This window comes from Rhinopithecus bieti, unplaced genomic scaffold, assembly GCF_001698545.2.
Source record: "Rhinopithecus bieti isolate Rb0 unplaced genomic scaffold, ASM169854v2 scaffold_51905, whole genome shotgun sequence".
Lineage (NCBI taxonomy): Eukaryota > Metazoa > Chordata > Mammalia > Primates > Cercopithecidae > Rhinopithecus > Rhinopithecus bieti.
The window spans coordinates 3,322,364-3,340,609 of NW_016821253.1; the positions used below are offsets into that span (position 1 = coordinate 3,322,364).

General features: G+C 45.2%; 1 protein-coding gene across 1 annotated transcript in view; it reads left to right on the forward strand.

The window, feature by feature from the left end:
- Window positions 1-18,246, forward strand: part of TRAPPC12 (trafficking protein particle complex subunit 12) — a 100,787-nt gene that overhangs the window by 14,367 nt on the left and 68,174 nt on the right. Inside the window, 1 exon segment of the mRNA XM_017860308.1 lies at window positions 6,331-6,447. Within this exon segment, the coding sequence (XP_017715797.1) occupies window positions 6,331-6,447 (117 nt within the window).

The window sequence follows — 18,246 nt, forward strand, 5'->3', positions numbered from 1 at the left end:
ATCCGCCCATCTCGGCCTCCCAAAGTGCTGGGATTACAGGCTTGAGCCACCGCACCCGGCCTGTTTTTGCATTTTCTTAGGTATCTTTTGAAGGGCAGAAATTTTAATTTTGGGGTGTAGGTGTACTAGCTACAGATTCTTACAGCTTTTATTAATTTCAAAATTATTACATCTTTTTTTTTTTTTTTGAGACAGAATCTTGCTCTGTCGCCCAGGCTGGAGTACAGTTTTGCAATCACAGCTCATTACAACCTCCTCCTCCCAGGTTTAAGTGATTCTCATGCCTCAGCCTCCAAAGTAGCTGGGACTACAGGCACGCACCACCACACCCAGCTAATTTTTTTTTTTTTTTTTTATGAGACATAGTCTCACTCTGTCAGGCTGGAGTGCAGTGACACAATCTTGGCTCACTCCAACCTCTGCCTCCCAGGCTTAAGCAATTCCCCTGCCTCAGCCTCCTGAGTAGCTGGGATTATAGACATCCGCCACCACACCCAGCTAATTTTTGTAATTTTAGGAGACAGGGGTTTCACCATGTTGGTCAGGCTGGTCTCAAACTCCTGATGTCAAGTGATCCACTCACCTCAGCCTCCCAAAGTGCTGGAATGACAGGAGTGAGCCACTGCGCCTGGCCAGTTCTTATATTTGTAGTAGAGACAGGGCCTCACCATGTTGGCCAGGCTGGTCTTGAACTCATGGCCTCAAGTGATCTGCCTGCCTTGGCCTCCCCAAAGTGCTGGGATTACAGGCATGAGCCACCATGCTCAGCCTCATCTTCATTATTAAAGCTTATTTTTGCTGAATATACAACATGTTTACAGTATGTAGAATTCTAGGTTAGCAGGTTTTTTTTTTCTTTGTAGACCTTGTAAGATGCCATCCCACTGTCTTTTGACTTGCATAGTTTCTGATGAGAAGTCTGTAGTAATTCTTATCCTTGCTCTTCTGTGCCTAATTGCATATTTTTCCTCTAGGTGCTTTTACAATTTTATCCCTGGTTTTTCAGCAGTTTGGTTCTGACGTACCTTCACATGGGATTTATGTTTATCTTGCTTGGCATTCGTTGACCATCTTGGATATGAGAGTTTATCATTTTTGTCAATTTGGGGAAATTTTTGGTCATTATTTCTTCAGGTATTTTTTGTTTTTTTTCTCTTTCCTACTTCTGGAACCTCCAAGTATACATACTGCTTAATATTGCCACAGAAGTTACTGAGGATCTGTTTTTGTTATTGTTTTTATTTTCCAGTCTTTTTCTCTTTGTGGTTAAGTTTAGAATTTCTATTGCTGTCCTTAAGTTCACTCATCTTTTCTTCTGACTTTTTAGTTTGCAACTAATGCTATTCAGTGACTTTTCTGTGTTTTTTATCTCTGGAATTTTTATGTGGTTCTTCTTTGTATCATTTTTCTTTTCTTATCATTTTCAAGCTTTACTTTAAGCTCTTGAGAACATTTATAAGAGACCCCTTAAAGTTCTCTTCTGAGCCGGGTGTGGTGGCGTGTGCCTGTAGTCACAGCCACTCAGGAGGCTGAGGCAGGAGAATCACTGGAGCCCAGAAGTTTGAGGCCAGCCTGGGCAACATAGGCCTCTTTAAAAAAAAAAAAAAAAAGAAAAGAAAAAAAAGTTCCATTATCTGTGTAATATCTGGATCTATTTTATGTACTTTTCTCTTAGTTATGGGACACATGTTTTACATGTCTAGTAATTTTTTATTAGGAGGTGTGGATTTCAGGTTGTGTGTCTAGCTTTTTCATCTTCCTTTGAAAAGACTTGTCCTTTATTCTGACAAGCAAGTAACTTATTTACAGATTTAGTTTCATGTCTGTTTTTAGGCTTTTTAGAATGACTTTAGAGTAGTAGCTTCTACTTTTGGGTGACCTTTCTGAAGTCTGTACTGACTGCCCCTTCCGTTCAGTGACAGCACTTCACCATGGCAGACCCACACTCAACACCCCGAAGCCCTGTGTGAGCTCCGGGCTTGCCAGCTCACAGCGCCCCGTCCACGGCAGACCCACACTCAGCACCCCGAAGCCCTGTGTGAGCTCTGGGCTTGCCAGCTGACAGCGCCCTGTCCATGGCAGACCTACACTCAACACCCCGAAGCCCTGTGTGAGCTCTGGGCTTGCCAGCTGACAGCGCCCCGTTCATGGCAGACCCACACTCAATACCCCGCAGCCCCGTGTGAGCTCTGGGCTTGCCAGCTGACAGCGCCCCGTTCATGGCAGACCCACACTCAACACCCCGCAGCCCCGTGTGAGCTCTGGGCTTGCCAGCTCACAGCGCCCCGTCCTTTCCAGTCTTCAGAGCTGCACCCTCTGCACATATAGCTGAGTGATCAGCAGTAAACTCAAGGGCTCCCACAGAAACCCTGTCTCTGCTTAGCTCCCTCCTGTCTAGGTCTCTGGATATAAGAATTATCCAGTTTGTAAGTAGGTTCCAAAACCATTTTCTAGTAAATTATGTTATAAGTTGTAGCTGGGTTTTTAGAGTAAACCACAAAGGGTTATGCAGGTAGAACTTATATAGAGATAATGTTGTATATTCTTTCTCACACATACACTCTCACACTTTCCCTCCATTGTTGCTAGTAATTTAGCAAAATAAGAATGTTGGGAAAGCATATTTGAGTACAGTCTCAATCTCCTCAGCCCGTCCGCCTTAACCTCCTTGACATCCCAAACCCTGCTTGGGATTCTCCTGTAGTGTGGTCCAAAAAGTGCCATTGGGTTCAAGAGTTCAAGTCATGTTTTCCTTCTCTCGGGTCACAGTCCTTTGCTGTGTGTGACGACAGTTGTTAGATTTCCTCTGAGCAATATTGCAGTTGTGCACATCAAGACAGTCCAGTCCCAGTTACCCTGAAATGGATAGAAGAAAATTACTGCTGCTTTTTATTCGTTCATCAGTTGGTGGACATTTGGGCTGTTTCTACCTTTTGGCTATTGTCAGTAATGCTACTGTGAACATTCACACACAAGTGTTTGTGTCTGTGTGTTCTCAGCTATCTGGGATGTATAGCTTGGGACGGACTTGCTGGTTCTATGGTAACTCTGTTCAACATTTTGAGGCCCCGCCAGACTGTTTCTAAAATGGCTATTCCATGTTGAATCCCCACCGATGATGTGGCGTGTAAGGGTTCCAGTTTCTCCACATCCTTGAGTTTGGGTTTGGGTTTTGTTTTAATTGTTGGATTTTTGGTTCAGGTGGTCTAATTTTTCCCCGGAGTAAGCAAACACTGGAGCCAGAGGCTAGACCCTCCGAGAATAACAGGCACCTTTCTGCACTGGCGATGTGGGGAAAGCTCAGCGAGTTCTGTGCCAGGTGCAGGCCTGCTGCCTTTCAGCAGCTCTACCCCACGAGCATTTGTGCCTTTAGGCTTCCCAGGCAGCAAGGCCCGTAAGCTTTCAGTCCGCTGCTCTGGCTTCTGTTTTGTCTTTCACATGAAAATCAAGAAGGGACAACTGAGGCTGTTCCCCCATTGCAGGAAAGGCAGCCAGGCCCCTAACCGCCTGTCAGCTGTGAGAACAGCCACTTGCTCCTCCATAAATGCACCTGACCAGGAGAATGGGGTGGTGAGATCACAACGAGTCCCAGATTGTGATATGTTCATATATCTCCTTCGTGTTCCCTGAACCTTGCCCTGGATAAAGTAGACCCTCACTGAATGGTTTGCCATTGGTTCTAGCTGGATTCCATCCAGGTGCAGCAGCATAGCTCTCTAGAAAGCCCTGCGGGAAGCTCCCTCCCCTCCGCACTGTAACCACTGGAGGAGATGCAGTACCAGCGTCTCCACCTCCCTGTGCCGTTAGCGACACAGCAAGGGCGAGGTTTGTCTTAAGACGCTTGTCACATCCTTGGCCCTCCGCTGATGGGATATTTGATAGTCATGCATATGCTAATATCTCAGGAACTTGCTGTGGTAAGTAAAATATTAACTAACAGAGAATTTTAAGGGTGAGAGCTTTTTGCAGCATGGTCTCACTGAGAGTGTTGCAGGGATGGAGGAGTTGCATTGGCCCTCCGTCCCTGGCATTGCGATTTGATTTTGCTCTTCACCCAGCTCACTGCCCTCTGGCTGAGATGCTCTTTGTCTGAGAAGAGTTGCGTTTTTGCAGAGCTTTATGGAGCGCTGGGTCTGAACTCTTTTATTTTGCCCTGTAATTATTGCTGCTAGATCAGTTAGCTGATTTTGTGGATCTGGTATTTGAAGTACTTCACCTTACACTCTGAAAGCAGAAATTATACAACGGCTACCCCTAGGTCTTTGTCTCAGTGTGAGAAAACGTGAGGTCGGCCTCTGCGAGCACCAGGTTTAGCACCCAGGGAAGAGACAGACCTGTGACCTGGAGCACCCGGCCCCTCCTGCCACAGGCCGTTGATATCTCCCGGTAGAGAGGGAGGCAGAAGCGTGGAGAAGCAACGTCAGCAGCTTTTCTGATTCTCTTGCTCTCGTGGTCTAGGTATTGTTCTTCTTTTAAGTGTCACCATTTTGAGAGAGAGCGAAAGATTGAAATAACCTTGCTTCTTAGGAGAAACAACTTCTATGCTTTTCTTTTCCCCTCTCAAAAAGAGGGTCGGAGAACAATAGGAAGAGATCTGAGCCAGTGGTGAAGTCCAGGCAGGGGGCACGCAGGCATCTCTGCGCCCTCAGTCACTGGTGCTCCCGGTGGCCCGCCTGCCGCATGAGCATCAGCTTCCCTGCGGCTGGGAGGCAGCTTTGTGCTGGGATGGAGAGACCTTGGCTTTCTCCGCCCCCATCTTGGGGTTGTCCTAGTTTGAGTCTTTCTTCTGTTCACCCGAGAGACTGCAGGGCCTTTGTGCCGTGTCCCTGTCAGCAGCTGTTGCAGGCCAGATGCCCAGAGCACATGTCGGGAAGTCCAGCCAGTTCCCGGCTGCTTGCTGTCTCCGGGCATTTCAGGAACCTCAGAGCCACTTCTTCCTCCTCCCAGGCTGCTCACTGTCTCTGGCATTTCAGGGACCTCAGTGCTGCTGCCCTTTCCCCCTGGGCTGCTCTATCCCCCCAGCTGCCCCTGCCTCAGGTGTCTCAGGGACCTCAATGCTGCTGCCCCTTTCCAGGTGCCTTTCCTCAGTCAGCAGCACCCCCAGAAGGGAGAGAGATGGTCCAGGGCTGTGTCCTGGTCCCCGCTGTGTGTGAGAGGCTTCTCCTGCTGCCCATGGAGAGCATTGCGTCCTGTGAGCAGCCTTTACTTACCCTGGACTCTCCCTCGGCCTGCGGTGCAGCCACCGAAACAGCACTGAGGCCCGCGGACTGTAACAGTTTTCTCTGCACTGTTGGGATGACTAGTTTGTCCCCATGCAACAGACTTGGTCACTTCAAGCCCTTCCCTGGGGCCCCCGAACCGTGCTGACTCCTGAGGCTCATGAAGGCCAGCTCGCCCAGCATCTGGGCTTGACACCAGCTATGAGATCGCTCCCTGCTCAGTACAGGTCATTGGCACATCTCTTCTGTCCCCAGGCCATACAGAAGCACCGGTTCCCTCCCCTTGCCCTTCTGTGTCTTCCCTTTAAAGTAGGTGGCATGCTTCAGATTCCACTTAAAGTGTTCTTCAGCACCGTCGAAAGATCAGTATAATCAGAGGAGTTGGGTCAGGAGGCAGAAACAGTCCCGTGCGGAGGCAACTGGATTCTTCCCTGGCTTGCAGCATGAAGTGAGCCCACCAGCTCCTGGAGCAGGGCTTGGCTCAGCGAGGCTATCGAGGACCTGCTGTGAAAGGGGGTCTCAGTTTTCCTTTGGCTTGGCTGGTGACCTCAGCACTGAAGAGAGGGCCATTGGTAATTTGACTTCTTTACCCCTAGCCCTCACGGCTTTCCTGGAGGTCCAGGCAAGCATGGGGGCCTTGATGGGATTTGGGAAGACTATTCAGGCCTGCCTGCACCAGCGCGAGTCTGGCCACTGTGTGGTGCAGCCCCTGGTCCCCAGCAGTGTCACCTTCATTCTCCTGGGCTTCCCTAGGCCCCTCACCTGAGGCCCCTCTGCTGGCTTGGCTTTGCCTCTCACTGCAAGCCTGGTGGTAGGTGGCAGGATTTACCGTTTCCTCTTCAGAATAAAGAACATGCTTTCTGATCAGTGGTGAATAAAGATATAATTTTAAAAGTAAAAAGAATAAGGAGCAATTCTAAAATTATGCATTTTATTAACAATTGTGGTAATTTAGCTTCTGGTTAATTGAAGTTTTACAATACTATAACCATTACTTTTACCTCCATAAGCCACTGGAGAAAAAAGAAATTTTGTTTAGGTATGCATTCTGGTTAGCTGAGTTTAACTGACATTTTATTGTCTTGACATATTTTTCTTCTCTTCTTCCCAGGGAGATGCAGTTAAAGACTTGATGCTTCGCTTTCTGGGTGAAAAAGCTGCAGCAAAGAGACAAGTCCTCAATGCCGACTCAGTGGAACAATCTTTTGTTGGATTGAAACAGCTAATCGTAAGTGACGATGTGTTTGATTTCAGTGTTGTGGTAAGTCTTGCCTGCCTTCATAATATTTTCTCTAGAAATTAATTATTTTGAATATTATTCATAGCTCTTGCACATAAGTAGAATTTTGTTGGAGTAGATGCCAGTCCTGTGCACCAAAAAGCATCATATTAGTACATGGATACTTTTAAGCCTAATTAGTTAAAAAGCCATTATTGGAAATGGTCAGATTACTCAGAGCAGCATATACTTTGATCGAGTACGCTTCATCATGTGTAATAGAGAGAAATGATCTGTGTTCGTTTTTAAAATATATTGCATTTTCTGCATTTTGTATAGAAAATTTTATTGAATGGGTGAATTTCTGAACATTTTAAGCTTTGTCATGAATTCTATAAGGTTTTAAAATTCATGGTTGGGCGTGGTGGCTCACGCCTGTAATCCCAGCACTCTGGGAGGCCGAGGTGGGCAGATCATGAGGTCAGGAGTTCAAGACCAGCCTGGCCAACATGGTGAAAGCCCGTCTCTACTAAAATACAAAATTAGCTGGGCATGGTGGTGCGTTCCTGTAATCCCAGCTACTCAGGAGGCGGAGGCAGGAGAATTGCTTGAACTGGGACCCGGGAGGCGGACGTTGCAGTGACCCGAAATCATACCACTGCAACTCCAGCCTGGGCTACAGAGCGAGACTCCGTCTTAAAAAAATAAAAAATAAATCATTAATACTGGATCACCATTGCTGTACAGGTTGATTTGATTCCAGTGAATTTATAGTCTTAAAGACAGCTGGAATTGTGTTGGATAGCTTTTTTAAATGAAGGAGAAAATAGTGGAAGTTTGTCGTATGTGTTTCCTTCAGGAATCCTAAGGCAGCCATCGGGTAAGTACTCTGAAATGAGAGCCCCGTCTCACGCCGAATCTCAGCTCCCCAGTGCCGTCTCCTTAGAGGGCTGTGGAATTGCTCTTCTTGCTCATCCAGACGGTTGCCTAGAGTGGACTTAGCAAAGCCATGCTCCCATGCCTGCATGCAAATTTTAGGAACTAAAATTTGCTTAAAATAGGTGAAATCTGGTTGGGTGCAGTGGCTCACGCCTGTAATCTCAACACTCTGGGAGGGCGAGGCGGGCGGATTACCTGAGGTCAGGAGTTCAAGACCAGCCTGGCCATGGTGAAACCCCATCTCTACTAAAAATACAAAATGCACTGTCTTGAAGGGGTTTGGACAGTGAGGTCCTTGATTTTGGGAATAAGTCCCACCGGCTGTCTGAAACTCGTGTTGAAATGCAGCCCTCACCCTGACTGTTGAATTTCAGCAGCACATGGTCCGGACTCACTCTCAATTTGGGTGAACAATCTGGAGGACATATATTCACCTATCATCCTTCAAAAAAGAGAATGGAATTTCCTAATTTACTTATTTTCTAATAGTTCCCCATCTTGTTTTCTCAATTGTTACTAGTTCTTCTGCACCGGGGTTCAGATTTCACCTTTTTTTTTTTTTTTTTTTTTTGAGACAGAGTTTTGCTCTTGTTACCCAGGCTGGAGTGCAATGGTGCAATCTCGGCTCACTGCAACCTCTGCCTCCCGGGTTCAAGCGATTCTCCTGCCTCAGCCTCCCACATAGCGGGGATTACAGGTGCGCACCACCACACCCAGCTAATTTTTTGTATTTTTAGTAGAGATGAGGTTTCACCATGGCCAGGCTGGTCTTGAACTCCTGACGTCAGGCGACCCACCCACCTCGCCCTCCCAGAGTGCTGGGATTACAGACGTGAACCACTGCACCCAACCAGATTTCACCTATTTTAAGCAAATTTTAGTTCCTAAAGACATAATAGTTGAGAAGTTTAGAAATTTCTTGAGGATTAAACTTTACAGCCCATTGAAATGACAGGTGAAGGTTAGCCTATGAACTAAAACAGAAAACTTCAAAATGAAAATGTTTTGAGGTTTATTTTGGAGTAGCAGGTGACTCAGTCCCCGCTCAGAAGCGACTGTCTTTTGTGTGAAAACGGTGATATGTAAATCACTTCGCTGCACAAAGACTACAGTGAAATTCAGAAGAAAATAATTCCAGTTCCTTTTGTGTTCCATCACCTCTGCCTCTGTATTTGAAAGTGAGGTAGATGGCTGGGTGCGGTGGCTCACGCCTGTAATCCCAGCACTTTGGGAGGCGAAGCGGGTGGATCACGAGGTCAGGAGATCGAGACCATCCTGGCTAACACGGTGAAACCCCGTCTCTACTAAAATACAAAAAACTAGCCGGGCGAGGTGGCGGGTGCCTGTAGTCCCAGCTACTCGGGAGGCTGAGGCAGGAGAATGGCGTGAACCCGGGAGGCGGAGCTTGCAGTGAGCGGAGATCTTACCACTGCACTCCAGCCTGGGCGACAGACTGAGACTCCGTCTCAAAAAAAAAAGAAAGGGAGGTATAGCCTGTCCGCATTCTGCCAGAAATGACTGATGTTTGTGAGACTGAAATCCTGAGGCAGAACCACAGGAGAGGAGTGATTTCTTGATCTTCAGCAATAGCATTTAGCAAAATAACAAAATTTTTTCCTTAATTGATTAGTTCTCTTGAATTCAGACACATCCTTATTATGTGTGGTTTTGTGACTTCTGTGCCACTTGAGAAGCTTTCCTGGGTTCAGTATGGGTTGGGGGCTGCCTGCTGCACTGACCAGGCCACCTGGAACCCCTTCGCGTGGGGCCCGGCTCCCGGCTGTGACCCCCTTCACGTGGGGCCCGGCTCCCGGCTCTGATCCCCTTCGCGTGGGGCCCGGCTCCCGACAGAGATGACCCAGATTGCGGTAGTGTGAGGGCCTTTGGGAAGCACAGGCGGGGGCTGCACTCTGCTGTGATGTCATGCAGGGACATCGTGCCCTGGGTTCCTGGATTTTCGAGTCTCTCTCTTTTGATTTTAAACTTCTCTTTGACTTTCTACTTTTCAGTGTTCTGTTGTCAGCAGATCTCTTGCTTCCTAAGAGAGCCTAAAGGAAAAAAAAATAGAGTCCTCCCCATTTTACTCAAAAGTTAGTTTCTTATATTCTTCTCAGTCTTGATTGTTAACTTCCTTTGATCCCTGATCTTTTTTCCCAAAAAAAAAAAAACCTTCTTTGGAGTCTTGCCCAAAAGCCTGTTTTGAAAAGTACCGAACCTTGGCAAAGCAGCCTCAGTTACTTGGATTTTATCCTGACTTCATTATATGCATGAACTGGGAGGTGACATGTCATCAGTGTCAATAACAAATGCTGTAACTTGTAGGGGGAGACAGAGCCAACCTACAAAAATGAAAAATCTGTAATAAACACCATGACAGTCAGGAAGCGTCTGCCTTGTTCACCAGTGCATCTGAGGACCCAGCATGGTCAGGCACCGAATGGTACACAGCGTCTTCTTGAATAAATAAAGGGATGAGGGAATGATAGTAAGAGGACCCCTGTCGGTAAGCTACTTGTTTGATAAAGAAGTAGCACCAGAATGTTGGGTTTAAAGAAATAGAGAAGGAGCTCATACAAAAGGATAGAGCAGGGGCGGTTCCAGGGGAGGGGGCGCAAAGAGTGAGGAGGCGAAACCACAAGATGAGTCTGGGAAAGATGGAACTTTCTTCCTCTGCAATGACAGAAAAGGAAAGGAAGGATTTGATAGGAATGCAAATCGAATCTAGCACGTTTTCAAACTGTGATTCTGAGAACCCTCGGGTTCCAGGGAGGAGCCTCGGGGTGACTGGGCATGGCCTGCAGAGGCGACTTGCTAGGGCCAGTGTCATGCAGAGCATTTCAGCGGGATCTATTTTATACATAAGTCTCTCTTGAGATGTCTTTTTTTGGGGTTGGGGAAAAGGTGGATGAATTTTACTATTTAAAATTTGAAAAACTTAACATAGTCCAAAATGCTCACTTTGTAGATTAAAACACTAAGATCTGCAAAGGTGTAGAGGCTGGCCCCAAACAAATGTCCTCGTCGCTTCTGTTGCAGTGACCGTCCCTGCTGCCCCGCGTGTCCTTACGTGCCAGTACCGTCCTGCTGCCCGGTGTCCCTTTACGTACCAGTACCGTCCCTGCTGCCCGGTGTCCCTTACCGTTACCAGTACCGTCCCTGCTGCCCGGTGTCCCTTACGTACCAGTATATCCGTCCCTTGCTGGCCCGGTGTCCCTTACGTAGCCAGTACCGTCCCTGCTGTGTGTCCTTACGTACCCAGTACCGTCCTGCTGCCCGGTGTCCATTACGTACCAGTACCGTCCCTGCTGCCCGGTGTCCCTTACGTACCAGTACGGTCCCTGCGCCCGGTGATCCCTTAGTACCCAGTACCGCCCTGCTGCCCGGTGTCCCTAACGTACCAGTACCGTCCCCTGCTGCCCGGTGTCCCTAACGTACCAGTACCGGTCCCTGGCTGCCGTGTCCCCCTTGCGTACCAAGTACTGTTCCCTGCTGCCCTGTGTGTCCCTAACGTAGGAGTACCGTCCCTGCTGTCTCCGGTGTCCCGAAACCCCCCCCTAGCAGATACCGTCCGCGCTGCTTGCCCAGATTCGACCGCTAGCAAGGCGCAGAGGAGATGAAGTTCAGCTTCAGCTGACTGGCTTGCTATACCATGAGAAACCTTGAAAACATTATGCTGAGTGGAAAAAAGCAATCACAAAAGGCCACATATGGTATGATTTCTTTGGTGTGAAATGATCAGAATAGGTCAAATTCATAGCGGAAAGAAAAGTGATTAAGTGGCGCCAGAGGCTGGGGGTGATCAGGGGAGTGGTACAGATAATGGATTTGGGTTTCTTTTTCAGGGGATGAAAAATGTTCTATGCATTAGTACTGGCTGCATGGTTGCGTAACTCTGGCTGAATATACTGAAAAACAATTAAATAATGCACTTTCAAGAAATGAATTTTACGGTATGTGAATTATATTGCAGTAAACTATTATTAAAAAGATGCCCTTACAATTCGTTGACTGTTTCTAGAGGTGTGGAGCTGGGTCTTAAATTGGGAATTAAAAAAGATTTGGGGAGACTTTTCACTCCACTTTTCCCTCATTCCTTTGTCTTCTGGCTGTTCACATCTGTACTTTGAAGGAAGGGGAGAGGAGAGATGGAGAAACTAAAGGGGAGAAGAAAAATATGGCACATGTCTGGAGAATGTCTCACTGTTTTTAGAAGGAAAGTGACTGGAAATTATTAATGCGCCAATAAAGGAATTCAAGGCTATATTTCAACGTATCACCCAAAAATCTCAGTATGGATGGGCTTCCTTTGTATGGAGAAAAATATCATAATTCTTTTTTTAAAATATAAAATGAAAGCAATTAACTTTTACTGGTATTTAGGAATATCTACTTACATGGGAAATTTGTATAAATTATATGGTGTGTCAAGGGTCCATGCCTTACAAACTTATTTCTTCATAAATGTGCCCACAATAAAAAAGGGTTGATGAAAAAGTTTTTTTCTGGAGGACCATTGGTGTCCTAACGTACCAGTACGTCCCTGCTGCCCGGTGGTCCCTTACGTACCAGTACTGCCCGGTGTCCCTTACGTAGTCCGCACAGCCCAGCGGAAAGAACAGTTGCTGGTGGTGGTTTTGCTCGTTGACTGCTCCCCACCAAATGACTCAGTATTTCTGAACCGTCGGATCTATGCGCTGTGGGAACTGTGCTTTGCAATACAGCTTCTAGGACTGGGCTGTGTCCAGGGGTAGGATTTGCCCATGAGAAGATCTTACATCTGATGGTATTGAAACAAACAAGTTCTCCATTGTGTTTCTTCGTGTATTCATTGAGCAAGCACTTATGAAGCCTCTTCTCTTTCAAGCAGTAACAGTAAAGTTTGCTAAGTTAGGGCTCTTGCTCCGTGAAGTTCTGCCTTAACCATTTATGGCATTTACTCAGATTTAGAAGTCCTTCTCTATTATTATTTTTAATTTACTTGTTGCTGACTTGAAGCTCATACACTATTTTTAAAAGAAGTATGTATTCCAGATTCACAAATTTATTGTAACTCTTATGATTCTCCATCAGTGTCTTCAGACACAGACCCAAATTCAGCTGCACTCCTAGCCCACAGCAGTGAAGTTTCCCTTTTCTGTCCCCATCACCTGCATCCACTTCCCGCAGAGAAGCTGCTTGTACCACATCTTGAATACCAGTTCCCACAGCCCTGCTTCTCTAACTGGTGGCAATCCTGAGAGCTCCAGCATGAATCCCTCAGGCCTCTTTTGCCCCAGAGTAAAGTTCCCAGGGGTTCCCCCACTTGTAGAGACTGAAGGACCCTTCCAGACTCAGAAACCAAACCTTCCCCAGAGACGCTTCACTCTCCTCCTTCCTCTGCACCACGCTCCCCAAGCTGTGGAACTGTCACTCACATGGTCGCCCAACATACTCACAGAAGTCTGTACTCATTAACTTGGAGTAAGTGCAAAAACCCAGGCAGAGACCCTCTCCTAAAATAGCAGCGGGAAATGATCTCAGGTATAGGTGTTTGGTTTCCGAATGCTTCTGGTAGCCTGTCAACCACTGGAAACTGCGCTCCCCAAATTGCCTTTCTTCCCAATATCTTTTACCACATTTACAGAAGCGTGTCCTCAAAAAGGTAAACAAGCATCCCTTGCTTAGGGGGTTAGCAGACTTTTCACACATCACACTAAGTTTAAATGTGAGTAAACATCAGTCAAATGCTTCATTGAGTTTCTTTTACCGAAGTGATTCTGTAATTATTTCTATGATTGGAAAGCTTTGGAAAGGAGGGAGATGGAGATACTCTTTTTTAAAGGGGGAAAAACAGCTAATTTCTAAGTATCTGTATCCTCTATAATTTGCTAATGCAGTTACGGATCTCCAGGGTGGCCGTTTCCCTGGCCCATGCTCTGTTCCCGAGGGTGTGGGCGTGGCCCCTCGGTTTGGCCATGGAGAAACTGCTGTGATGTATCCTCTTGAGGCAGGGACTGAACTGGCAGCATGACGGGGCTTTATAATAGTGGTTTAAAAATCACACACAAAGCCATGCATGTTCATTGTGATGGATTTTTTCTACAGGCTATTTTTTACCCTCTTTGATTGTTCCTGTTATTAATAAATATATACAATGGTTTGATGTGTGTTATACAATGGAAATACTTGAGACCATCAGAAATTTTATTAACAGGACTAACAAGGGAGCTTACGTAAGGTGAAAAATGTACTAACGAAAGGATCTTTACCTTGCCCTGGTATTTGCATTCTAGTGTGTCCTAAAATAATTCCTGTTGTCTTTAAGGCAGCCAGGAAAGGGTTTCTGAATTATTTTCCTAAGTTATGGCAGAGTTTCCTAAGATTGTAATTTACAGGGAAATGGATGTCACAGCCTGGGAGGAGGACGTGTTACTCATTTTAATGGTATCGTATATAGAGGTAATATTCCCTTTGAGTCTTAGATGGAGAAAAGTTATGTACGTGCTATTAGTTACTTGAGTGATTTTGATTAGACTATTTTTCTCATCATTTGGAAGTTGTGTGATGCCTGTTTTCAGTTTTTCAAATAGACCCTGTATCGTACTCCTAGAAAAAAAAGTAAAAGTAATTGTTATCTAAAATCTTTATCTCATATCAAACTAACTTCATTATTAGAATGTTACATGTCATGTACAGTAATTATGAGATTTTCATAATATTTCTTTCACAAAGTTAAAAGTTTTATGTGGTATACTTTAGATTCTGATTTTTAAAAGAATTTCTTTGCTGCATATTTCTGGCATCTATCATTGAAAATGGAGGAGGGCCACCAGGAAGGGGAATAAGGTAGAAAATAATGAGATAAAAATAGCATAAAGCACACTAAGAAAATAAGCAATTATAATTTCAAATAGCAGGCAGCATGCAATCATAAGAACTGGCTCTGGCTCTCACAGTAGCCAAAGTCACATTCCACCTTGGAAGGAAGAGTACACGGCATTAGAGCACGATGCTATCCTGGTTCCTCCAGGCAAGTCGTCCCCTCTCCAGCATTTGTCCATTAACCAAGAGCCCTGGCTCTGCTGGTTCCACATCACCTCTTGGACAAGTCTGAAGATCAGCAGGCTGAGGCTGTGCTCTGCCGAGGCTGTAAAAGTAAACCTCTGAACACGTGTGCTTGACATGTGTGGCCAAGGAAATGTCTACCATGCCTCCAGTTGGAGGCTTTTACCAGGAGAAACACTAAAGAAGAGGGAAACTGACAAGCCTGTCACACTGGCAGCACCAGTTGGTAAGGGTAGGCAGCACACATTGCTGATGGGAACATGAGTTGCCTTGCAGAGCAATTTAACAATAGCTAATAAGGCTGGGCGCGGTGGCTCACACCTGTAATCCCAGCACTTTGGGAGGCCGAGGCAGGTGGATCGTTTGAGCCCAGGAGTTCAAGACCAGCCTGGGCAACATGGCAAAACCCCGCCTCTACTAAAAGTACAAAAATTAGCCAGGCGTGGTAGCACATGCCTGTAGTCTCAGCTACTTGTGGGGCTGAGGCAGGAGGATCCCCTGAGCCTTGAATTGAAGGTCGAGGGTGCCGTAAGCCATGATTGAGCCACTGCACTCCTGCCTGGGTGACAGAGTAAAACCCTATCTCAAAAAAAAAATTAAAAAAACAAAAGTTGATAAAGTACATGCTTTGTATAACCTTTGACTCAACAATCCCACTTTCAATTATATACTTTAGAAAAACTTGTACATGTGTGTAAAAGACATTCAAGAATGTTTGCTGCAGTATTACTTAGCCAAACATTTTATTAAAACCTTAATATTCAATATTCAAAAGAAGAGAATTATGTTCTATATAATCGATTAAATGCTTTGGAGCGATTGAAATAAATCATCGTGTGGAACTAGAGCCATATTCATCAGTATGAATAAATTTCAGAAGCAATGTTGAGCAATAAAAGTAAATTACAAAAGGCCACCTACTATGTACAAGCTTCTGTTAATTTTTAAAAACAGGTCAGTAATTCCTTAGCCACGTCTGCGAAACCCAGAAACCTCTGAAAACCACAAATGATGGTGGGCCGCACAACGGGACCTGCCAGACTCAGTCAGGGTGCCGCCCTATATCCCGCACGTGCACCCGTTCCCACACCAGGACTCCCTCAGTTGCCACCCTGGATCCTGCACGTGCACCGTTCCACACCAGACTCCTCAGGTGCCACCCTGGATCCCGCACGTGCACCGGTTCCCACACCAGACTCACTCGGTGCCACCCTGGATCCCGCACGTGCACTTGTTCCCATACACACCTCCTTTCCTGCCCTGCGTGGCCAAGTATTTTATATTCTCTTATCAGAAAAAATCGCCATTTGGGAAAGTATAAATTATAATGGTAAATAGCATGTGTTTTCTTCTCTTTTTTTCCTTTAATGTTTTTCTAAATGATTATACAAAGAAAATCATCTGGCTGGGCACAGTGGCTCATGCCTGTAATCCCAACACTTTTGGGAGGCTAAGGCAGGAGAATCAGTTGAGTCTAGGAGTTCAGGATCAGCCTGAGCAACATAGGGAGACCTTAACTACAGATAATTTAAAAATTAGCCTGATGTGGTGGCACTTAGCTGTAGTCCCAGCTACTCCGGAAGCTGAGGTGGGAGGATTGCCTAAACCCAGGCGGTCGAGGCTGCAGTGAGCCGTGACCGCACTACTGCGCTCCAGCCTGGGCAACAAAGCAAGACCTTGTCTTTAAAAAAAAAAAAAGAAAAAATCATCTTTCTGTTTCCTCTACTGATGTGTCTGACTCTGATGCCACATCTAAATTAGAGATGAAGGGGCTCTCTCAGTCACCTCTGTCCTGAATTGCAGTGGAGGCCCTCCCCAGCTGAGGTCTGAGGCTGGGTCTGGGCCTTGCCCCTTTGCTCCCACTCCGTGTCCCCCAGCAGGTCTGCCAGCAGTGAGTCCTCTGCGCCTCCACTTGGAGATGCAGTTGGAAAGGGCTGCCCAGACTCTGTGTGCCGCATACTCTTTTGTGTTATTGTCTCAGGGAATTGGGTTGTTCTGACTCCTAGAAGATTGACTCTCAGGTTGGTGTAAGTTTGTAGATAGGACTACATGTCATTTATAGACCAATCGATATTAACCAGTAAATTGCTCACTCTAATAGCACACAATTAATCAATAGCAGCAATTATCCAAGTAAATCTTTCACATTCAGTCATCTGTGGGAAAATTATATTGGGAGAAACTGTAACAAGAGCATAAACATTTCTGCTTTCTATTTTCAGTCAGGAAAGAAGCCACTTTTTAAAAGATTTACATTTCCCCAAGAAATGAATAATTAAGATGGTAGGCGTTTGCTTTATTTTTAATAGTTGTGATCTAGTGTGAGACATAGAAAACAAGTCTTAGAATATGAAATCATGGCAAAAGCTGAAGGCTTTTATATGATATGTTTTACTATTTTATGGAGTACTTTATATTTGCAAAGTCCTTGCAAATAATTTTATTAAACGTGTAAATGATTGGTGGTGAGTGTCTATACATAGTGGGTATAAAATGAGACAGAAGCCCTTACTGTAAAATATTTCTTACTTGTTTAAAACATACATAAGTATCCATAATCAGATTTTCCCGTTTATACTTTTTTGTACCCACACAAATTCTAGTTGCCTCTGAGGTCCATCAAATAGATAACAAATTTAGGGCCGGGCGCAGTGGCTCAGGCCTGTAATCCTAGCACTTCAGGAGGACGAGGCAGGCGGATCATGAGGTGAAGAGATTAAGACCATCCTGGCCAACAAGGTGAAACCCCGTCTCTACTAAAAACACAAAAATTAGCCAGGCGTGGTGGTGCACACCTGTAGTCCCAGCTACTCGGGAGGCTGAGGCAGGAGAATCGCTTGAACCCAGGAGGCAGAGGTTGCAGTGAGCTGAGATCACACCACTGCACTTCAGCCTGGGCAACAGAGCAAGACTCCATCTCAGAAACAAATAAAATAAAAAACAAATTGAGTTCACTGGGCGTTGTATGGCATCACAGAATTGAACATCAGGAGATTCCGTATCTACTGTATCAAAATCCTTTTATTTTTCAGAAAAACCCAAAAACTTTGCTTATGCTTTAGCTGCTGTACTTAGTAGTAACTTACACCTTCCATACTTGTTGTGAAAATGTTGTATTATTTTAACCAGCATCAATTTGGTTCCTGCATATCAAGCACTGTTCTAGGTACAGAGATGGGTAGAGACGATCCTCTCTGAGGGCATCACTGCGTGGACAGAAGTAGACACACACACGGTTGATTTCTGACAGGCCAGGACATCAAAGCCCTGTCTGCATGAGTGCTGATCCATCATTATTTTTTAATTCACAAAACTCTTTTTTTCCTGCCTTCACAAATAGCAAGTTCCTGTATCTGAAAGACAAAAGAAAAATTGAAAAAAAGATTGCTTATGTAACCACTGTCCTTTTACATTTCAGTGTATGTATTATACGTATGTGTGTGTGTATATATACTATACATAGTGTACATGTATGAAGATGGATATACATATTTGTGTATATATGCTATGCATGAAATTCATATGCTTCTATCAGTTTATGTCTTTTATTTTTTATATATATATTTAGCATTTCCCCATATCAAAGGGTCTTTAAAAACATTTTAATAGCCACATAATCTGAAGTTATTATAAATAATCTTAAGATGAACTGTCTTATACAGAATTCTACAGATGTGATTATTTCTTTAGAAGGAGAATCCTGAGGTCAAAGTCTGTTCATAAATACTTCCATTGTTGTTCCAGATTGTTTTCTCAGCACCTGAGTGCACCGGCTGTAGCATCTCCTTGCCTACCCTGACTTGTATCTTTTTTTAAAAAAAATCT